Source organism: Sarcophilus harrisii, chromosome 6 (assembly GCF_902635505.1).
Source record: "Sarcophilus harrisii chromosome 6, mSarHar1.11, whole genome shotgun sequence".
In the NCBI taxonomy this organism is placed as follows: domain Eukaryota; kingdom Metazoa; phylum Chordata; class Mammalia; order Dasyuromorphia; family Dasyuridae; genus Sarcophilus; species Sarcophilus harrisii.
This window is the reverse complement of record NC_045431.1, coordinates 2,763,201-2,786,017: the sequence shown is the minus strand read 5'-3', so window position 1 is coordinate 2,786,017 and position 22,817 is coordinate 2,763,201. Positions and strand designations below refer to the sequence as shown.

Sequence of the window (22,817 nt, the reverse complement as noted above, 5' to 3'; positions counted from 1 at the left end):
TCCCAACCACAGGGGCCCCCCTTCGTCTGAAAAGGTCAATAGTAGCGACTGAGCAGAGAACAAGAGCCTGGAGTCTTCAGAGTACTAGTGGTTTTTAGTGATGAGGTGTGTGTGGGTCGCCCCCAGCTACAGACTCGCCCTTTATAAAGAGGGGACATGAAAGATTGCGGCCCCTCTTTCAGCAGCCCCCCAACTACAGGAAAGGAGGGAGTCGCCTCTTGGGAGTCAGAACAGCCTTAAGGTAATGGCCCCTACAAGCGGGGATCCCCAGTTCTACACAAGGGAAACAGCAGAACAGCAGGAAGGTCCTGCTTGGGATTCCAAGTAACCTTTAGGTAATGTGGCCCTGGGAATAATACCTCAGCTACTTGCTGGTTTGGACTCCTATTAGCCCCCAGCTACAGGGTCTCCCTCCTAAAAAGAACCAGGAAATGAAAAGTAGAAGGGGAAGGAGAGGAAAAGGGGGGCCTCCTTTGTAGTCCCCACAGGTGCACCCCCCTTGTAAGCAAAGGAAGAGAGGGGGTCTCTAGTTAGAGTCCTAGTAGCCCCCCAGCTACAGGGGGCTCTCCTTTCCTAAGTGGTCAGAGAAACATCAGGAGCAAAGCAAAGAGAACGGGGGATTCACCGCTTCCGAGTCTCCCACACAGCCTTCTAAGTGACAGAAACAGCAGGAGCCCAGCAGGGAGAACAGGGAGCTTTGGAGTCCCCACTGCCTTTGGACAACACCCCCACATGGCCCTGCTATAGGGGATCCCCCTTCTGAAAAGGGCAAATAGCAGGAGAAAGGAGAGGAAAAAGGAGGACGCTGCTCCCCAGTCCCAGCAGCCTCTAGATGAGCCCCCCACTCCTAGTTACAGGGGCTCCCCCCCCAGAAATGCGGGCGGGCGGGGAGGAGCTGCTGCTTCAGAGTCCTTAACGGCCTCCAGATCCCCCCACGGCCCGCAGTTACAAGGACGCCCCCTTTTACAGAAAGACAAACAGGCCGAGGCAGGGGGAGGGTCGCTCTGCCTCCCAAGGCTGGGAGATCCCCCCGGCCCCGTTCTTGGCAGGAAAGTGGGTGACAGAGAAAGGAAGGGGGCGGTTATGCCCAATGGTTAGATAACCCCCCAGGCCCCCAGTTATTAAGAGACAAAGGGAGCAGAAAGGGGGCGGTTGGGCCTAGCAGCCCTAGATACCACCGGGCCCCCAGTTCAAGAGACGAAGTGAAGAGAAAGGAAGGGGGCGGGGGTTCCTAGAGCCTTAGTAGGCCCCCAGAGTTACAAGAGAAGAGAAGTGAGAGAGAAAGGAGGGGGTTTGGGTTTGTGGTCAGTTTTGAGGGAAGGGGGGGGGGCTCAGCCAGGACACAGCCCGGCCCCGTTACTTAAGGACAAAGGTGAGGAGAAAGGGAAGTGGGGCGGTTTTGCCCCTTCCTAGAACCCCCTTTAAGGGAGGGAAGTAGGAGGGGGCCGGCTCAGCAGGAACGCCCGCTTTGTTACAAGAGAAGAAGGGGAGGAGAAAGGAAGGGGGGTGGGACCCCGTAACCTTTCCAGATACCCCCTTTAAGGAGGGAAGGGGGGGGGGCGGGCCTAGCCAGGAACAGCCCCCGGCCCCATTTTAAGGACAGAAGTGGGGAGAGAAAGGAAGTGTCGGGGCATCTTTGACGGCCTAGATACCCCTTTAAGAGACGGAAGTAGGAGGCGGGGGCCGCGGCTCAGCCAGGACACAGCCCCCCCCCCCCGCGGCCCCCAGTTACTTAAGAGACAGAAGTAAGTGAGCAGAGAAAGGAAGGGGGGGTCGCGGCTTATGCCCCGTAACGGCCTCCAGATACCCCCCCTTTAAGAGACGGAAGTAGGAGGCGGGGGCCGCGGCTCAGCCAGGACACAGCCCCCCCCCCCCGCGGCCCCCAGTTACTTAAGAGACAGAAGTAAGTGAGCAGAGAAAGGAAGGGGGGGTCGCGGCTTCGGGGCCCTAGCAGCCTCTAGATACCCCCCCCCGCGGCCCCCAGTTACTTAAGAGACAGAGAAGTGAGCAGAAAAAGCGAGGGGGGGATCGAGGCCCTCACAGCCTTCAGGTTAGGGGGGAGCCGCCCCATCTTCCGTGTACTTTGCCCCGAGGTAAGTAGGCAGGAGCCGCCCCAGCCGCCCCGGCCCAGCCCCGGCCTCAGGCGCACCCCCGCCCCCCACACCCTCCTCTCTGCTCCCGGGAACGTTCGGAGCTCGCTTTTTAACCCCTGCGGCGAGGGGCGGGCGGCCTGCGTCACTTCCGGGGAGCCGCGACGACCGGCGGAGGGGCGGGGCCGCGGGTGGGGGATGGGCCGCGGGTGCGCGCAGGCGCGAAGCCGCGCACTTGACTATATATGGTCAAAGCTGGGCGAGGGCGGCTCGCGGACTCGGCTTCCGGGTTGGGGAGACTCGGCCGCCGCCTGCGCCCGCGGAGCTGCCAGACCGGACCGAGTGCGCGAGCGCTGTGCCGCCGCCAGGGCCAGGATGCCGTACGAGATCAGTAAGTGGGGGCGCCCCCTCCTCCAGCCCGGCTCGGGGTCTTCCCCTTCTCCCCGGGACTCTCTGCAGGGGCGCGCCCCGGGAGCTTCCCCGCGCCCTTAGCCCGGAGGGGCGCCTCTCCCCCGGAGCGCGCCCCTCCCCCCGGGCCTGGGTCTCCGGGCTGTCTCCCCGGGCGGGGTGCGGGGTCTCCCTCTCCCCTCCCCCTCCCCCGGCCGCGGGGCCGCCCTCTCACCCGCCCCTCGCCCGGGCTCCCCCAGAGCAGGTGTTCGCCAGCCTGCCCCAGGTGGAGCGCGGCGCCTCCAAGATCCTCGGCGGGGACCCCAGAGGTCACAACTTCCTCTACACCAATGGCAAGTGCGTCATCATCCGGAACCTGGAGGTGCGTGCCCCGGGACCCCGGGACCCCGGGCGGGCCCGCCCCGCCGGCAGGGGGCGCGCTGCCCACGGCCTGGCCCCGGCTTCTCCCCTTTCCCGGGTCGGGCGGTGGGGGGGGGGGGCTGGGTCAGGGCCGCCCCGGGCGGGGTCTCCTCTGCGACTGCGGCTGGGGGAGCGCGTGTCCGGAGCAGGGGCGGTCCGGGCCGCCTGAGCCCTCCCCCCTCCCGCGGCTCTCCGCCCCGCTTGGGGAGCGGCCGGGGAAGGAGGGGGCCGGCGGGGCCGGGAGGAGGACGCGGTACCTGCGGAGAGAGGGGCGGGGCCTGGCGGGGGCGGGGCCGGACTCTGTTAGCGCCGCGTCCCCGGCCCCGCCCCTCGGCGGAACATTGGCTGCGGGAAGGGGAAGGGGCCGCACCTGGGACAGGTGAATCTGGAGGGCGGGCCCGTGCCCCCGCCCCCCCCTCAGCTGTCAGTCACCCGGCCTCAGGGCGCGGCACCCGCTGGGCCCGTGGTCCTCCCGGGGCGCCCTGGCGGGAGTCTCGGCCCTTCCCCGCCCGGCGAGCGCTGGGTGTCTCTCCCCTCCCCCGCTTCCGGGCTGGGCCGCGGCCGGGCCTCCCCAGGGCAGGAGCCAAGGAGGGCGCGGCGGCGGCTGCAGCCTCGGGCCCGGGGGCCCCTCCCGGCTCTGTCTCGGGAAGAAGGCAGGAGCCCAGGCCTCGCGCTGACCCCACTGACCCGCCCCCTCCCCCGCAGAACCCGGCCATCGCAGACATCTACACGGAGCACGCGCATCAGGTGGTGGTGGCCAAGTACGCGCCCAGCGGCTTCTACATCGCTTCCGGAGGTAGGGCCCGGGCTATCTCCCCGCGCCCCCACCTGGGGGAGCCCGGGGTCCGGCCGCAGCCCCGGTAGGGAGGGGGCCGGGATGGGGAGACCCGGGGCCGGGATGGGGAGACCCGCGTCGGTCTCGGCATTCTCGTTGCTTTGCCTCGTGTGCCTGGGAGAGACGCTGCCGCAGGGAGGGGATCCTGGTGGTCCCCGCTGACCCGGCCCTCTTCTTGCTCCGTGGGAGCCGAGCTCCGGCCAGAGAGCTTTGGAGGCCCGAGAATGGTTCCTTCCCGCTGTGGGAGGGACGCGGGTCACTCCCCGGCCCCCGGACCCTCCCCGGCCCCGGGACCCTCCATACCCCTCCGCCCGCGGGGACCGACTCCGCACCGGGCCCTTTGCAGAAGCTGGTTCAGAGAGGGGGCTTCCAGGGCCCGCCCGCCCGCCCGCTGAAATCGGGCCTTCCTTCTCCCACAGACGTCTCCGGGAAGCTGCGCATCTGGGACACCACCCAGAAGGAGCATCTCCTCAAGTACGAGTACCAGCCTTTTGCCGGCAAGATCAAGGACGTGGCCTGGACTGAGGACAGCAAGAGGATCGCGGTGGTCGGGGAGGGGAGAGAGAAGTGAGCGGCGGCCCCTCAGCGGCTCTGGGTCCTGGCCCCTCCGGGAGGCCTCGGCGTCCCCGCCCGGGCCTTTCTTTCTGCCCCGGCCTCTCGGAGGAGCCGGGGCTTGATTTCTGTGCAATTCCCCGTCCCTGAGCTGCTTCCCCTCTGAGCCTTAAAACGGCAGGAAGCTGATCCCAGTCACACTCAGTCACACTCACTCAGTCACACTCACAGATGGACACTCACACTCAGTCACACTCACAGTCACACTCAGTCACACTCAGATGGACACTCACTCACAGATGGACTCTCACACTCACTCTCACAGATGGACTCTCACACTCACTCTCACAGATGGACACTCACACAGTCACACTCAGTCACACTCAGATGGACACTCACTCACAGATGGACTCTCACACTCACTCTCACAGATGGACACTCACAGTCACACTCACACAGTCACACTCAGTCACACTCACAGATGGACACTCACACTCAGTCACACTCACAGTCACACTCAGTCACACTCAGATTGGACACTCACTCCACAGATGGACTCTCACACTCACTCTCACAGATGGACTCTCACACTCACTCTCACAGATGGACACTCACACAGTCACACTCAGTCACACTCAGATGGACACTCACTCACAGATGGACTCTCACACTCACTCTCACAGATGGACACTCACAGTCACACTCACACAGTCACACTCAGTCACACTCACAGATGGACACTCACACTCAGTCACACTCACAGTCACACTCAGTCACACTCAGATGGACACTCACTCACAGATGGACTCTCACACTCACTCTCACAGATGGACACACTCAGTCACTCAGTCACACTCAGATGGACACTCACTCACAGATGGACTCTCACACTCACTCTCACAGATGGACACACACTCAGTCACACTCACAGATGGACACTCACACTCAGTCACACTCACAGTCACACTCAGATGGACACTCACTCACAGATGGACTCTCACACTCACTCTCACAGATGGACACTCACACAGTCACACTCACACTCACACTCACAGATGGACACACACTCAGTCACACTCACAATCACACTCAGTCACACTCACAGATGGACACTCACAGTCACACTCAGATGGACACTCACACTCAGTCACACTCACAGATGGACACTCACTCACTCACAGATGGACTCACACTCACTCTCACAGATGGACACTCACACAGTCACACTCATACACTCACTCACAGATGGTCTCTCACTCTCACTCTGACAGATGGACACACACACACTCCCACACGGAGCTCAGTCACTCTCTGCCATGTTTTTGTTCCCGTGTGGATCCCAGTCGTATCTTAGAGCCCCGGGGGGTGACAAAAGCTGAGCCGCGGCATCCTGGGGGTCGGAGCTGGAGCAGGCCCCGGGCCTGGGCCTCCGGGGAACGGTGGCTGGCTCCTGCCAGATGCTAGGACGGTGTTCCTGCGGCCTCGAAGCCATAGACCTGGGAAACCCCGAAGCGCATCCCCTGGCGCCTCCTGGGCAGTTTGGGGGGATTTCCGATGGTCTTTCAGTCTGGTCCGGGGGACCTCCGTCTCCCCTCCTGTGAGATACTCTCCTCCCTCGCACCTTTTGGGGAGATAACCTGCTCGGGGTCCTCGCCCTGCCCCGGGCTCCTCGCCCTGCCTCGGGGTCCCCTCTGTAAAGCTCGGGTGACTTCTGCCCAAGGGGAGGGAAGCGAGAGGGGCCGGCCCGGGCAGCTGGCGGGGGCCTCCCACGGTGACGGGGTCGTGTCCTTCGGCCAGGTTTGGAGCGGTCTTCCTCTGGGACACCGGCTCCTCCGTCGGGGAGGTGACCGGACATAACAAAGTGATCAACAGCGTCGACATCAAGCAGACCAGGCCTTACCGGCTGGTCACGGGCAGCGACGACAACTGCGCGGCTTTCTTCGAGGGGCCGCCGTTCAAGTTCAAGTTCACCATCGGCGTAAGTGGGGGCTGGTGGCGTGGCGCTGTCGGGGCGGGAAGAAGTCGGGGGTCTCAGCTGGGGCTTTGGGGGAGGCGCTCGTGGCGGCCGGGCTCGCACAGCTAGTCGTGTCTGGGTTCAAACCCAGGGGCTGCGTCCGCTGCCCCCCAGAACATTGGAGGGAGCGCACGGCACGGCTTCTCCGAGCTGCCCCGGGACGGCCAGACTCAGAGGGCTGAGGGTCAGGCTTCCGGGCCCCAGAGGAGGCTGGGGGAGGCAGGATGTGGGACTGCAAGCACCTGGCCCCGAGGCTCCCTCCAGCAGAGGGCGCTCAATGCCCAAGCCCCCAGACTGTGGCAGGGGGATCCTGGGAATGGGGGCGCGCCGTGAGAGGAAGCGGGCTGACCTGAGCCCCCAAGGGCAAGGAGGGGGGATGGGTTTCCAGGGGGCACGAGGGTGCCGAGAGTGGGGCCAAATGTTTGGCTGAATGGGGGTGGGGGCCCGGGGGTCCCCGTCCAGCCCAGACTGCCAAGTCCCACCTTGTCTAAGGAGGCAGGAGTCTGTTTTGTGGGCTCCGGGAGGTGCGACCTGTGAACAGCCTCCACAGGCGCATTTATTTTGGGGAGCAGCAGCGAGGGCAGCCTCCTTTTCCTGGAAGGATTTTGCTTCTCCTGGGGTGGGGCGCTGAGAAAGCGGGGCCCAGCGAGGCAGAAGGCCAGGTCAGATGATGGGGGCTGCACCCCTCATTCTGGTCTTTAAGAGGTCTCTGCTCCCACCCCACCCCCGAGTGGAGAGTGGAGTCTGAAGGTAGCGCCCCCATTTTGCCTCCGAGGATTGCAGGCCGTGTCATGTGCACTGGCGTTTTAAACATCTCCCGACCCGGAAACCCTTGTCAGGGTCCTGCCACATGTGAGGGAGAGGACGAGGGGAGGGGGCTTCCTTGAGCACCGGGTCCGTGCAGGTGGGGCTTGTTTTATTTAAAAATAAAAAGTTCTGCGAGGGCAGGGCTCCGCGGCAACCGCTGGGCACCTAGCCCGCCACCCTAAGGTTAGGAGGCCCAGCACCCAGCCCTGCTGCCTTGAGCCCCCAGGGCTTTTAGGGGAGACCCCGGGAGAGAGCTCATCTCTGCCAACCCTCCAGCTGCCACCCTGACCACAGGATCGCTCTCCTTCCCTCTTGGAGTGAGCTGCTCCGGGCAGAGTATGGGGCTGGAACCTCAAGGGGAAGGAAGCTGGGGTCCCACTGCCCCCCCCTTCTGCCCGCCCCTCCTGACAGCAAGACCCCTCCTTTTAGCTTCTGCCTCGGGAAGTCCCATGGTTACTCAGCTCCACTCCCCTCAGCCCTGGGCTCGTGGGAATCCCCAAGGAGGAAGGACCAGAGCAGTGCCCTTGTGGCTCACAGCTGGGCTCACCTGAGCCCTCGCAGGGTCCCTAAGCTTGAGGGGGCAGGTGGGGAAGTCAGACCCAAAGCCGGAAGCTTCTAGGAAAAGTCCCCTCTTCCTTTATGCACTTGGGCAAACTGAGACAGGTGGAAGTTGGAGGGTTGGCTGAGTGCCCTGCCATTAGTTCGAGGCTCCCTCATAACGGGGGCCTTTGGTCCTGCTGTCTCCGATGCTGTGATGTTCGTCCTCCGGGACGGTGCCCGCTGCTCCTCCCTGGCGCTCTGGGTCACGTTCTTTGCCTCTCGGTGCGGTGCCCACTTCCTTCAGGTCTCCGCCGTCTGGGTCTTGGAAGAGCAGGCGTGGGGGGATGGGAAGAGCCCCTTGCTCCCCACTTTGGGGACCGGGTGGAGGTCAGGGAAGGCTTTCTGCGAGTTTCCCCGACGCCAGGAAGAATCCGCCATGGTGCTTTCCCCTTTCTGTAAAGGGGCCGTGAGCTGAGTGAGTCTTTTCCCAGAGACAGATCATTCGGGCCCCAGGTGGCCGTCCCCGGCGTGCAGTGCCCAGGAGGGAGGAGGACCCCGTTGGGACCCTCGCCAGCCAAGCGAGATGCGCTTCTTGGCGCTTCCTTCCCCACGTTTCCTTTTTACGTTTTCTGTTTGTTTCTCTGTTTTCCTTTGCTCCTCTTCGAGCTCCGTGCAGTTTACTCTTCTGTAAGACGGGAGGCAGGGCCTGGAGCCTCCTGGCTGAGTGACGCCGGGCGAGCCGCTCCTTCCATGTGCCTTAGTTCCCTTATCTGTACGGCGGGCCGGAGAAGGAGACGCAGAGAGCCCCACTGACCCCTCTTCTGCGTGACCGGGGCCTCGTTTTAGGTTTTAAGCCTGTCGCAGCCGCCGTTCCTCGTGGTGGGAGGGCACCTGATGGGGTCCCTGCTCTCCGGGCTCTCGCGGCGTCACTTCTTTTTTAAAAAGCGCGCTCTCCGGGAAGCGCAGGCCGGCGCTTCAGGCGGCTGTCTCCTTGTCTGCAGGACCACGGCCGATTCGTCAACTGCGTCAGGTTCTCTCCGGATGGGAGCAGATTCGCCACGGCGGGCGCCGACGGCCAGGTACGGGCCCCTCGCGAGCTTGCTTTTTAAAAACCTCTTTAAACTGTTTCCAGGAAGCTGCTGTAGGGGGAAGGGGGGATTTGACTGTTTCCCTCGATGGAGCGATCTCACGCAAACCTTTACCCGCTGGGAAACCCTAGGGACGAGGGGCCAGGCCGGCTCGGGGCCAGGGAGGTCCCGGAGCCGCAGACGGTCACTTCTGAGCACACCGCGAGCGCGCGCTCCTCCGGGACGCCCGAGTGTGAGGCAGCCGGCTCTCGGCGGGGGGTCGGCCTGGTCACGGCGGGAGGGCGGCGCTGACGGGGGCTTCTGCTTTGTCTCACCAGATCTACATCTACGATGGGAAGACGGGAGAGAAAGTCTGTGCCCTGGGAGGAAGCAAGGCTCACGAGGGGGGCATCTACGCCGTAAGTCCCGCCTTCTTCCTGGTGGCGTTTCTGGAGCAGCTCTGGCGTCTGCGCTGATAGCAGGGCGCCCCCTGGGAGGGGTGGGAGGCCGCATCCCCCTCGAGCTCTGCCCCCAGTTAGCTGCAACCGAGCTCTACGCACCCTTTTTTTGGCTCGTTAAAGCTTTTTGTTTTTTAAACACGGGCTCGGACAACTTCCCAACATTGCTCTCTGCACGGGCTCGGGTTCCCCTCCTTCCCCCCACCCCCCCGTTACCTGCGCCGGCCTAGGCCCCTGGCTTTCTCCTGAAGCTGAGTCAGGCTGGCCTTGCACTAACGGCCAGGGGCTCACCTGGTTGAGATGCATTTCCTCGTGATAAAGTGCTCTCTCTTCTGACACGTTAAGTGTCGGTAACTGGAACCCACCAAGGCCCCGAGTCCAGCACATCCGGGGTGTTTCCTCAGTGACGGGGACCGCGCTCGGGGGGTGCGGGCCTGGCCGGGGTCCGAGGTCTAGCGGCCGCCACCTTCCTTCCTGACTCGGCAGATCAGCTGGAGCCCCGACGGCAGCCACCTGCTCTCCGCTTCCGGAGACAAGACGGCCAAAATGTGGGACGTGGGCGCGAACTCGGTGGTGAACACTTTCGCCATGGGCTCGACCGTGCTGGACCAGCAGCTGGGCTGCCTCTGGCAGAAGGACTACTTGATAAGCCTTTCCCTCTCGGGCTACATCAACTACCTGGACAAGAACAACCCCGATAAGCCGCTGCGGGTCATCAAGGTGAGGGGCCCCCGAGCTACTGTCTCCCCACTTAGTCCCTAGAGGGCAGAAATGTGCCTGGCCATGGGAGGCGCTCGGTAAACGTTGATTGAGGGGGCAGCTCTTTGGTGCTGTGGAAGGAGCCCCGGCCCTGGAGTCAGGAGGCCCCGAGGTCTGGTCTGGGACCCTTCACACTTCCTGGCTGTGTGAGCCACGGCAAGTCACTTAGCCCCAAAGGCCTCAGCACAGTGAATGGGCCTGGAAAGTCGTAGTCCTCCTCTGCCCCAACCCCGCAGCATCAGCCCCTCCGCTCTGCGAGCCTCTCACTCGCTCCCAAGAAACACTGACTGTCTGGGGAGGAAGGGGTCGTTAAGCCCCCCCCACGGGACAGACTAGTCTAACATGGGGAGGTAGCAGGGAAAAGGGGCGGGGGCACCACCCGGGTCCTCAGGCCGGGGCTCCGGGGCTGCAGCGGCCGCCTTGGATGGGCTTCATAGGATTCATCTCGGGCCTGCCATGAAGGCTTGGGGGGAGGACGGGCCAAGGGTCCAGCTCAGAAGGGAGGAAGCTGGTCAGCCGCCGCGCCCCGGCATCTCGGCCTCTGGGACAAAGGCCTGCCCCCTTGTCCTCCAAAAAACAACGTGATAGACAAGTAAGGCCGGGCCGTTCGGAGGCCCACTGGGCCATTGGGAGAACCACCAGTCCTGGCCGGTGGCTCTTGGGGGAGAACCGCCACCCCCACCTGTAGGGGCCCCTGTGTGGGCCACGCTGGGGATCGGTGTGTGGGCCGGCTCTGCTGGGCAGTTATGGGGACCAGGGGCCTCCTGCTCTGCTGTCAGGGGCTCTCCAGCCGTTTCTCAGCCTCCCGGTTTTGTCCGACTCTGCTGCTGATGAGCCCTGGCCTCAGGACACCGGCCTCCCCTGCCCCCGAGGTGGGGACGGGGCTCCCACCCTCAGCAGGGGCCCGCGTGTGGGGGCAGGGCCGGCCTTCAGGCTCCGTACCGGAGTCTCTGCCTCGCCCTCCCCACCAGTAGTGATGTCCTACCCTGCTTACCCTCCGGCCCTTTTCTTCCCTTCCAGGGCCACAGCAAGTCCATCCAGTGCTTGACGGTTCATAAAAACGGTGGCAAATCGTACATCTACTCGGGGAGCCACGATGGACACATCAATATCCTTTGGAAGATGAGCCGGGCTCAGGAGCCCCGACTCCCACTCAAGCCCTCAGCCCCCCTTGTTCAGGATGCCCTAGAGGTGGGGACGTCCCACGGCTGAGCGGAACCCCGAGTCTGCCAGAAACGCCCCCCCCGTCGCAGGGCCGGGGGGATGGGCTCACGCCCTCAGTGCTGGTCGGCCGCCTGTGGGCCTGAGGAGCACCGTGGGGGGCAGTGAGCCCCATCTCCAGGCGCATCCCCGTCCCCTTCCCCCCGCACACCCTTCAACATTTGCCCTTAACGCCGCTGGCACATTACTGGGATTCTGAGACGGGCGAGAACGACTCCTTTGCCGGGAAGGGCCACACCAACCAGGTGTCCAGGATGGCCGTGGACGAGGCCGGCCGGCTGGTCAGCTGCAGCATGGACGACACCGTGCGCTACACCGACCTCAGCCTGAGGGACTACAGGTGGGGGCCGGGCCGCTGGCAGAGATGGGGGGGGGGTGCCACGCACACACCGTTGGCAAACGTCGGGCACCGGGGCATGCACATGTACACACGTCTTTTCTCTGCAAGTAGATGGACACGTGTGGGCATGTTGATATATGTGTGTGGAGTGCCAGGGGAAAGCAAAGGCTTCATGCGGCCAGAAACAAGGGTGCGCGTAGGTCGGAGCGCACTGACAGTTGAGGGTCAGCAAACTGTGACCCAGAACAGCCAAGGGTTTTTAGATTGAAATTCCATTTTAAAACCAAAAATCCCTGGTGGTTCAGAGTCTGCGGGGCAGAGGGCCTGCGGGACAGGGGGCCGGGCCAGAGGCAGAGATGACTGTCCACGCTGGGGGTGGGGCTTGGAGCCCCTGCCCTGGGCATCCGAGCCCCTGCCCTGGGCATCCGAGCCCCCGCTCCGTGCACCGCCCGCTCACCCTCCCCCGTGCAGTTGATGGGGAAGCTTTTCCGTCACATTCTCTGTGGTTCCGTGGCGTGGGCTGTAAGGTGGGCGCACCTAACGGCCTTCCCTTCCTGTTTCTCCCAGTGGGCAGAGCGTCGTGAAACTGGACGTGCAACCCAAGTGTGTGGCGGTCGGGCCTGGGGGCTATGCAGTGGTCGTGTGCATCGGCCAGGTGAGGCTGCACCCGGGCGCTCCCGGGGGGGGCACAGCAGGGGGTACCATGCCATCCTCAGGGCATTCATGAGGTGCCCCCGGGGGTGTGGGGAGGCCCCTGCGGATGCCTGGTAAGCCCAGAGAGGAGAGGGCCATTAGCAGAGCCCCACCTTGCCCCCGGGGGGGTCGAGAGGGTGCTCCTCAGCCCAGGATGGCATGGTGCCCGGCAGCTGGCATGGTGCCCGGCAGCTGGCATGGTGCCCGGCAGGCAGGGGAAGCTCAGGAAGGGCTCGGGAGGCCCCGCTGGACCCTCATCTCTCATCTTCCCACAGATCGTCTTGATGAAGGACCAGAGGAAGTGCTTCAGCATCGAGGATCCCGGCTATGAGCCCGAAGTTGTGGCTGTGCACCCGTCAGGAAGCACTGCGGCCGTGGGCGGAGCAGTAAGCCCCCTTGTTTAATTGGCTGCAACCCCCCCCCCCCACTCCCTGTAGAGTGTTCGCAGGGCCTTCCCGAAAGGCGCTCACGGCGCTGCCGGCCACCATTAGGGGGCGGCACCTGAAGCTCCTCCCTTGCTCCTCACGACCCCAAGGGACGTCGAGTCCTCCCCGATTTTCAGAGGAGGGGCCCGGGATCTGAGCCCCGGGACCAACGCGCTCTGGGTGCCCTGCCTTTACTCCCCTGAGTGCTCTCCGGGCAGAGCCCTTCGGGCCCAGGACAGAGAGCCGGAAGGGCCGAGAGCCAAGGCTGGCCAGCGGGCAGGGGAAAGGCGGCGGCCCCACAAGCTGGAGCCCCGCCTCCGGCCCTCTTGTCCGACCGTGACGGGGGCAGCGCCTGCAGCGTTCCCTCTGTCACCCAGGGCCGTTCTATGCCAGGGCAGCGAGCCGAGCCCACGCCCGCCGGCCTTCCCTGGGTGAGCCTCCGCGGCTCTGGGGCCAGCCTTGGGACGGAGGTCGGCCTCTCGGGGCCTGAGGTCGTGGGCTTTGGGGGGTGCTGCCTCCCACCCCTTGGGGGATCTCACGGCCGTCCTTGAAGGACGCAGCGAGGGCTGGGAGCTAAGGCGCTCTGGGCCTCGAGGGCCAGGAGCTGAGTGCGCCCCAGGCTGGCCCCCCCCCCTCACCCCCCCACCTGCTGCACTCTCCACAGGACGGGAACGTCCGGCTGTACACGATCCAGGGGGCGGCGCTGCAGCGCGAGGACAAGCTCCTGGAGGCCAAGGGGCCCGTGACGGACCTGGCCTACTCCCACGACGGGGCCTTCCTCGCCGTCTGCGACGCCAGCAAGGTGGTCACCGTCTTCAGTGTGGCCGACGGTTACTCGGTAAGGGGCGGCCTCGGCGCGGCACGGGGGGGACTCGCCCCAGGCTGGGGGGTCTCTGGGCTGCAGCCCGGGCAGCTCGGCGCTTCCAGCTCTGTAGCCCCCGGTGCAGCCTCCTGTCCCTTTGCTGGCCCTCTGCCCCCCAGCACCTGCTCAGCACATCTATGGGGCAGCTGCTCGAGGGCCCCACGGCCTCGACCCCCATCCTCGGGGAAGCGGGCAGAGCCTGGGAGAGCCCGAGCTTCACCGGGCGCCGGGGCTGGGGGCGCAAGCGGGGCCGGCCGTGGCCCAACATGCTCCTCTGGAGGAGCGGGCCTGCAGCCAGAGAGTGGCTCCCACGGCCCTGCCCTTAACTAGCGGCTTTCCCTGGGCCCGGGTGCGAAGTCTTTCCTTGGTACAAAAGGTGGCGTCCAAGCATCCTGACCTTGCAGTCAGAGTGTGGGCCAGTCACTAACCCGGCCTCTCCATGGGGTCCAGGGCTTGGGCCGGGGTCCCTTCTGCTAGGGAGGGGGAGGGGGCCGGGGGAGCGTCAGCTGCCTTCAAGGGCGCCCTCCAGCACAAGCCCCTGACCTGGCTCTGTCTCGCGCAGGAGAACAATGTCTTCTACGGGCATCACGCAAAGATCGTCTGCATCGCCTGGTCCCCGGACAACGAGCACTTTGCCTCGGGGGGCATGGACATGATGGTCTACGTCTGGACCCTGAGCGACCCAGAGACTCGGGTCAAGATCCAAGGTGAGTTGTTGGGTCATCGGGGACCCCCTTCACGGCGTGGGCACCAAACAGCCCCCCCTTGGAGGCCGGGCAGATCCTGGAGCCGCCGCCCTCGCTGACAACCGCCCGGCGCGGGTGCTCGGCGAGGGCTCATGTCAGGCCGAGCTGGGCGGCGTGTCCCCCGGTCCGGGCAGTTCTGAAATGGCTCTTTCATTAACAGCAGCTTGGGGGGGGTGGGGAGGTAGGGGAGGGAGTCCCAATGCTCCCTGATGCTTCTGGGGGGTGGGGGGGAGCGTCAAATGAAGGGGAGCCTGAGGCTCCATTCTGAGTCTCAGCAAAGCTGCTGGGCACCAGTCAGGCAGGCCCTGAGCCCTCGGCAAGGGGAGCCCCTGCGGGACCTTGGGTAGAGAAAGCGGCCAGAGGGGGCCTTGGGGCGAGGGGGGAGACTCGGCCGTGGGGCCCCCTGACCGCGGGCTCTCTCCCCAGACGCCCACAGGTTGCACCACGTCAGCAGCCTGGCCTGGCTGGACGAGCACACGCTGGTCACCACCTCCCACGATGCCTCGGTCAAAGAGTGGACAATCTCCTACTAGCACCGGGGCCGCCCGGCCCTATCCGGAAGGACCCGATCAGGGACTTTCCTCGGCCACGCGGCCTCGGGGAGCAGGACCGCCAGCCGTTATCCTCCTCTCTCTACAGGGTGTTCTTGTCTGTCCGTGTATTTCGAAAGCTTTAGCCACTGACGGTTTGCACATTTAAAAAAGAAAAGAAGCACTCAAGGGTCCCGGGGAGCGGGGGGGCCCAACTCCACTGCTGAACATTCCGGAAGGAAGGGCCACCAACGGGGCTCGCCCCCGGCCCTCCTCTTTGCCCTCCGGGCCCGGGGCTGCCGGCCGCGCAGACGGGGGCACTGGGGCATCCGGGCAGGCCCACCCCGCCCCGGCTCCTCGTGGGGACCGCGCCGGCCCAGAGCCCCTCGCCCATGGGCGGGGCAGACGCGGGCGCCGGCTCCACCTCCGGGCTCTTGCTTCATCCTAAAGATGCAAACGTGGTTTGTCCCTCTGTCCTCACACCGGGGCCGGTGGCGGTCGCAGTGCCATCCCTGGATCGGGCTCCCTGCGCCCCCGGCCGGCTCCGCCCCTCCTCGGCCTCCCCTGAGGCTCAAAAACGAAATCACTGTAAGCTGGTCACTGGCCCCCACCTTACCTTTTCCAGTGCAGAAATTAAAGTACGAAGCAGCACGGCTGGCCAGCGTCTTTCATCGGTCACTGTCCGAGAGCCCGTGGCCCCGACCCTGGGGGCAGGGGCCTTCCTCCTCTGATGCTGGGGGGGAAACTTCTGCCTTGGCGCCATCTTCCGGGGGGGAAACTTCTGCCTTGGCACCATATTCTGGGGGGGAACTTCTGCCTCGGCACCATCTTCCTGTGGCGGGGGGAGGGGGTTTCCCTTGGAGGGCGGCTCGGCGGGAGATGCTCAGAGCCACGGTCTTTGTCAGGCCAGCGGGGAAGGACGTGGTTCTGACTGTGAAGCACTTTACATCATTGGGTCCTCCCGAGGCGCAGCCCTGGGGCCCCTCACCCAGAGGGACCTTCCAGGACTGGGTGCCCCCAAGGAGAGGTGCCCCTGGATTGGGGGGAGGTGGGCTGTTGCCCGAAGCCGCCCCCCCTTTTCAGAGGAACGAATGTGGGGTGGGGGGGGGAGGTATCTAGTTTCTTACAAAATGGAAAAGGTCCCGCTCTGATTACCCAGAAATTTCAGAAGCTGGCGCAGCCCCTCCCCCTTTTACCCGGTAATTAATGTGACCGGAGGGCAGAGTCCCAGGGCATGGAGCCTGAACCCAGGGAGGAGGAGGGCAGGGGCCCCCACAGCCACGCTCCTGGAGCCTCTGGGGCCAGCCGGCCTCAGCTCGCTCAGGACAGCGGGCAGTCCTTCGGGCCCCACGGTGAGCCCCTCGTTCTGTGTGGCCCCGGTTTGTTTTCCTGTGAAATGGGGGCTAGTTTCAGTTCTCTCTGAGGCCCTTTGCTGTGCAGTCTGTGCCCCCAGGATGAGCCTCGGGGGCAGGAAGGGACCCTCCCTTGGAGAGAGATGGAGGGGCTCTGGCTCTTGGTGTGTGGGCCATCTGAGGGCACCACGAGCGCCCTCTCGCCCTCGCACCTGGTGGGACTGGAGCAGGAAGACCTTGTGCCCGGAGCCAAGCTGGCTCTTCAGGCCCGGCCTCCAGGAAGGCCTCGGGCTGGGCGGCCTCTGCCGGTTTTGGGGAAGGGGGAAGGGGAGGCTCCCGTTCCACGGCCACCTTTCCCCCAGGAGCGGGGGGCCGTCAGTGCAGCGCCCCTCGCCCGGGTGGTGCCAGGTAGGGAGACCTTGGGTCCGCCTTGCCCAGCCCGGGCGCCCATGCAGCCCTATGGCCGGGTGCCAAGCCCGAGGGGTGGGTCCGAAGGCGTGAGACCCTGGGAGATTTTCCCCTGCCCCTGCCTTCATCTCAAAAGTAGAAGGTGCTTCTTGGAGGGCCCCCCCTTGGTCCGTTTTGTTCTTGCTCCCTTTTGTTCCCTTGCTTGCCCTCGCTGGCTTTTGCTTCTGCTCTCTTTGGTTTGCTCGCCAACGTTGGGATCTCACTTTTGCTCACTGGCTCTCTTGCTCTCTCTCATTGGCTCTCACTCTTGCTCACCGGCTCCCTTACTCTCATTGGCTCTTACTCTTTCCCCAGCTGTCTTGCCTGCTCTCATTGGCTCTTACTCTTGCTCTCCGGCTGTCTGGCTCTCATTGGCTCTTGCTCACCAGCTCCCTTGCCCTCGCTGGCTTTTGCTTCTGCTCTCTTTGGTTTGCTCGCCAACGTTGGCTCTCACTTTTGCTCACTGGCTCTCTTGCTCTCTCTCTCATTGGCTCTCGCTCACTGGCTCCCTTACTCTCATTGGCTCTTACTCTCCCCAGCTGTCTTGCCTGCTCTCATTGGCTCTCACTCTTGCTCTCCGGCTGTCTGGCTCTCTCTGGCTCCCATTGGCTCTTGCCCGCGCTCGCCTGCTCCCTTGCTCTCGCTGGCCGGCTCTCATTCCCTTTGCTAGCTCCCTTGCTCCCTTTTGCACAGTCTCCCTCTCTCAGCGTTTGCCTTAACCGCCCTGCCAGCTGTCTCCCCCCGGCTCCGTTTCTTTCTCTCTCCCTTTGTCTCGAGTTCTCCCCGCTGGCTCTTGTCCTGCTGTATCCCCTTCTCTCCCTACACACACACACACACACACACACACACACACACACTTGCCCAGATAACTTCCTCCTAGAGCACGAACCAGCCCCTTGGGACGGAGCCGAGGCTGTCGGGGAGGTTGGAGATGGGGCTCGAGGTCCCTCTCCCTCGGGGGTTGCTGCCCCCCCCCCCCCGCCACATCCCAGGCCAGCCGGCTTCGAAGCCCTCCCTGGGGCCCGCAGGCAGTGGCTGGGTCTCGCCCGTGGTCGGGAGGTTCCCGGGAGGGCTGGGCATGGACGGGCGGCCCTGGGCCCAACTTGTGGTTCTTGGACCCCGCGGCCCCTTCCACCCGGGCGTGGGTGCTGGGACCCGCGGTGCTTCTTGATTAAGGTGACGGTTCGCCGTCGGGTTATTGTTCCACCGGTCATCTGCGTGGTCATTGTTCCGTTTCGTGTAAAGTTGGCGATTCTCCCAGGCTCCCCCGGGCCGAGCTCCGGGACCCCTGCATGAAAGCCTCGGTGGGAGGACGCTTCGCCAGTCACTGTGATGTAAACTATTTTTATCTGAAAATGGAGATTTGTATTCTAATGGCAATCGTAGACAAGCTCTCTTCTTGTGCAGTGGTTTTGTGCTTTAATAAAATAGAACGCTGTCATCCCGACGGCCCCTGCTTCCCCGTTCGCTCCCCGACTCGGAGGGGGTCGCTCATCGTCGACTGATTTGCTGGCATCATTCGTAACCATCGGGAACCATAAAGCGGGGCCTTCCATTTGTCACGCTGTGCATTGCCCCATGGGGGACATCCAAAAAGCGCCGGAGGCGCAGGGCCCGGCGTTTAGTCCCGGGTTAGAGCCTCGGTGTCCCCCGACTGAGGGAGCTGAGCCCGGTCCGTCGTGGGAGGACTCCGAACAGCCCATCGGTCCTCGAAGGCGAACGCTCCCACCTGTTGCCGATCGGTCTGTGTCACAATTGCAAACGCCCGCCCCGCCGCAGACCCTCGCTAAATGTCGCGGAGCCCGTGCCTTGGATGAGTTGTTCATAATAACGATGATTAAAGCTGCCTCCTCTGCCTGGCGTCCTTGGTTTCCTGCGTTTGCCTCCGGCTCCGGCCCTCTCTCTGCTCGGCCCTTAGCCGGGAGGGGGGTAACCGCTAACACCGTTTTTACATAGAGAACACCTGTGTGGAAACAGCACATTTTTTATAACAACCCATCTTGATAGCGTGTGGGGTGGCGCTGTGCAGGCGGCCTAGTGGGGGAGCCGTAACCGGGTAGGCCGCCAGGGCGTGGGGCATGACGGCGGGGGGTTGGGGTCTCCCTGCTGTGTTCCATTCCGCTGCGTGTAAGGCATTGGCGTGACCGGGTCGCACTCCCCCTGTATGCCCGGTTTGGCAGCACAATGCGGTGTTCATACGAGGGAGTTTGGCGACCCCCGGCGGAGGGTTTGAAAGGGGCCGCCCACCCGAGGGCAGGAAGCCGAGGACCCTTGGGCTCCCGGGAGGGGGGCCTCCGTCCCTTGGCAGGCTGCGCCCGGGCGGGTCTCAGGCGGAGGTGGGGCCCGGGCGGCCAGGTTGAGGCGGAGCCGGTCCTCTGGAGGATCGGGTTGAAAGACGCCTGCCTGGAAAAGGCAGGCTGGGGGCGGTAGTGCCCAGAATATCTAGGGGCGCTTCCGGGCCCCGGGCAGCCAGGGTGGCACGGTCAGGAAAAGACCCCGGCGGGCAAGGGAGGGTGGGGCCCCCGCCGCTGGCAGGGGGGGAAAGGGGGAAGGAGGAGGAAAAACGGAAAGAGACATCAGTGGAAACGATGTTCTGTTGTGAAAGAATAAACTCGAAAATAAAAAATAAAATAAAAACAGCAATTGTTATCAAAGTAACGCCCGGGGCGGGCAAAGGTTCCCCTGCCACAGGAAGCTCCATGTCTTGCCTAACCCTTTGTCACCCCCAGGCAGGGCTTCGCTGCAGGTATGGGCTGAAGTCAATGCTTTCCCGGCGTCCTTTGCAATGAAATTGTGTGAGCGAAGGCCCTAGGTAAGGGATGGGGGTGACTGGTGGGGGAGGGGGTGCAGGGCAGAAGCCATCGGTGGGACCCCCGAGGAAAGGGCAGCAGGGCCACCTTAGGAAAATGCCCCAGTCCAGTTTATCGTCTGCTAAGGGCCCCTACGAGCAGAACCCCGCACGGCGAAGGGAGCTGCCGGCAACATTTATTCCCAAAACGGCCTCGTGGGCCTGCGGGTTCCGACAGCACTTCCAAGGGGACGGTTGGGACAACTCAAGCACAAGAAGTCGCAACCACTTTATAGCAAAAATGGCAGAGTTTTCGATAAAAGATGGAAAACAAGAGGAGGAGACACTGAAAATCCGGAGCCATTGGGCCTTATCTTGAAGAGATGCTTTGCCAAACGGGGCTGGCTCCAAAATAGAAAAATGATTCCTTCTCTGGGAGTTTTCCGCAGCTTCCAGAGGGAAAGCAAATCTACAGTAAGGTTTGTGATGTGCAAGTTAACCCAGGAGAACTCTAAAAATTGGAGGAAAGGCTGAAGCCTTGGATGTGCGGATTAACTGTGCACTTCAGTGAAGAAAAAGCACAGGGGGAAGCCTTGCTTCTCTAAGCGGCAACGCCCGTAAGTGGCACACGGGCTTTGTCAGAGAAGCAACAACCTCCACAAACACAAAGCCGCAAAGCGGAGATCTGCCATTTTCTAAAGACGGCGGGAATGAAAAGTCACACAGTGTTGACATAACTGAGTACCTTTTTTATTGGACCGGGATTTTGGATGATTAAGAGGTCCAAACTATGGGGGAGGGAGAAGGGAGAAACTTCCCTTATCTGGAAAGGCAACTAAAAGGCAAAGTGGATTTAACAAAGGTGCCATAGAGAAATAAAACGGAACAAATGAAGAAATAAAAGACTTCAACTAAATTCGTCATGCATTTAGATACCTACTGGAGATGGAGTTAATGGGGTTTGGCACAGGGCAGAGAGTTGTGGGAACCCCTTCTGCTCCGCGCAGGTCCGTCGTAAAGGAATTTATGAACCCGAAAAATTAGACTGGGAAAGAGGAGTTTATTGTTACTGGAAAGTCAGCCTGTGCTTGGAGGTTGGCTCCCTCAGGGGCAAGGTCCCGACAGAGAAGTAAAGGCCTAGCAGAAGAGTCCTGGCAGAAAAATAAAAAAGGGTAGGGGGTCCCGGCAGGCAGCTGTGCCAAGGAGAGGTCCCTTGGCCTGGCATGGTCCTGCTTTTTAGGTCCTCTGCAAAAAAGACGAGCAAGCAGCATTCTGTTTTGTCTTGCCTGGGAAGCTGGGGGCAGCTTGAGTTGAAATCAGACCCAAATCTTCCAATTGAATAGAAGATTTCCAATTGAATGAGTGTCCTTGGACTAATCTTCAATTCAATAGAGGGTGGAGGGTGTCACAGAATGAAACTACTTATCTTGATTCCCTGGGCTGGTCTTTCTCAGCCTGAGAGTTCAAGAATTTCTCCCCTTGAAGGAGTTTCTTAAGCGGTTACTCCAAAGTCAAGAGAGTTTCAGGATTGCCCCTATCAGACTTACAAAAACAAAGGTGATGATCCCAGCCATAAAGTGTTATGCCGCAGTTCTCTCTATTCTCCTGACTCAGTTTCCCTAATTATCCTGACTCACTCCTGCCTCAGTAGTAATGGTAGTAGTAAAGTAGTAGTAATAATAGTAAAGTAATAAAGCAGTAGTAGTAATGGTAGTAGTAAAGTACTAGTAATAATAGTAAAGTAGTAAAGCAGCAGTAGTAATGGTAGTAGTAAAGTAGTAGTAGTAGTAATAGTAGTAAAGTAATAAAGCAGTAGTAGTATTGGTAGTAGTAAAGTACTAGTAATAGTAGTAAAGTAGTAAAGCAGTAGTAGTAATGGTAGTAGTAAAGTAGTAGTAGTAATAGTAGTAAAGTAATAAAGCAGTAGTAGTATTGGTAGTAGTAAAGTAGTAATAATAGTGAAGTAATAAAGCAGTAGTAGTAAAGTAGTAGTAATAACAGTAAAGTAGTAAAGCAGTAGTAGTAATGGTAGTAGTAAAGTACTAGTAATAATAGAAAAGTAGTAAAGCAGTAGTGGTAATAGTAGTAGTGAAGTAGTAGTAGTAGTAATTGTTGTTGCTGTTTAAAAACCTGAGTCCAAGTGGTGGCTGTGGCCTTGGTACTTACTCACTGACAAATCCCTGATGGGCAGCTAGGGGCGCCATAGGGCACTGGGTCTGGACTTGGAAAGACTCATCTCCTCAAGTTCAAATCCAGACTCAGACCCTTCCTAGCTGTGTGATCCTGGGCAGTTCACTTCATCCTGTTTGCCTCAGGTTGCTCCACTGTAAAATGGGGTGGAGAAGAAAGTGATGCATCCCTTTGATATCTTTACCAAGAAAACCCCCAAAGAGCTAGGCCACCAAGAGTAGGACTTGACTGAACAACTGTAACTGCTTTGAGCTTTGTTTTCCTCATCTGTATAATGGGATTACAATCCCTTGTCTACTTTTCCTGGAATGCTGTTGTAAACCCATGAGTTAATGGGTGTAAAGCTTTTTATAACAATAAGAGCTGACATTGAAATGGTGCTCTCAGGTTCATAAAACACTTTATTTGATTATGCCAATGATCTCATTAGTCCAACACTAAAGGTGTGATTACCTCTATTTTAAGGATAAAGAACAGATACAGGGATGTAAATGATGTCGCCATGGCCCCACAACTAAGAAGCACAGTGTTGAAAGCAAGATTTAAGCCAGCATATGTTTCTCGAGAATAAAGTTCTGTGTAAGTCTGATCTCTGGTTATTATAAATCCCTCCCTGTAATTGAAAGGGCAAGTCACTTAGACCTCCCTGGGCCTCAGTTTCCACATCTGTAAAATGAGACTAGATGGACTCTGTTATGATCCTACTTAGAAACAGGACTGGAACTGGAAGTGGGGTACACTGACTCCTCAGCCAATGCTTTTTCCATCATCCCACTCAGAAGATAGAAGACTCGATCAAATTCATCTTGCAAAGGAAAACTAGTAGGAATTGCAGACATCAAAATCTGAGCAATGGGAAAATTGTGAGGTGACCTGCTGTCACCTTCCCGATCTATAATTTATGATCTGTGGACTTGAAGCAAATCACTTCAGTTTTCTCAACCTTGATTTCCTCATCTGAAAGATGAATTCCCTGAACTGCCTCCCTTATATGGGAGACTCAAAAAGGGCTGAAAAATAGCTCCCTGAAAGGGTAATTTCCCCTTAAATGAACTTTGTAATTCATAATATGAAAATATAAGAAGTCAAAAAAATAAAAAACAAAACAAAACAAACAAAAAACAACCAAAAAAAGAAAATATAAGAAGTCAATTAACACAAATTTAGCTGAGTAGAAAGGGGAATTATTGTGGTTTCTAAACACTGAACGTGGGCTAGATTTGGGACATCACGGTGTGGGGAGCTCTCAGGTGAAGAGACTCCCCGAGCTGATTCAGGAGGGAACCTTCTCCTT

General features: G+C 60.9%; 1 protein-coding gene across 1 annotated transcript; it reads left to right on the top strand.

Moving 5' to 3' along the window:
• Nucleotides 1-2,333: 2,333 nt before the first annotated feature.
• On the top strand, nt 2,334-15,400 carry WDR1 (WD repeat domain 1). The gene is made up of 15 exons (XM_031943939.1): nt 2,334-2,481; nt 2,738-2,859; nt 3,603-3,693; nt 4,152-4,299; nt 6,082-6,262; nt 8,647-8,724; nt 9,051-9,131; nt 9,657-9,890; nt 10,950-11,037; nt 11,334-11,490; nt 12,058-12,145; nt 12,459-12,569; nt 13,273-13,446; nt 14,033-14,177; nt 14,643-15,400. The coding sequence occupies exons 1-15, from the start codon at nt 2,466-2,468 to the stop codon at nt 14,747-14,749; spliced, it is 1,821 nt and encodes a 606-aa protein (XP_031799799.1). The 5' UTR covers nt 2,334-2,465; the 3' UTR covers nt 14,750-15,400.
• The last annotated feature ends 7,417 nt before the right edge of the window (nt 15,401-22,817 follow it).

What these genes read in the sequence shown, in the direction of transcription:
- WDR1 (XM_031943939.1), top strand. An exon ending in TCATCATCCGGAACCTGGAG is followed by an intron (nt 2,860 to 3,602) that starts GTGCGTGCCCCG and finishes CCTCCCCCGCAG; the next exon opens with AACCCGGCCATCGCAGACAT. An exon ending in CTGCGGCCGTGGGCGGAGCA is followed by an intron (nt 12,570 to 13,272) that starts GTAAGCCCCCTT and finishes CACTCTCCACAG; the next exon opens with GACGGGAACGTCCGGCTGTA.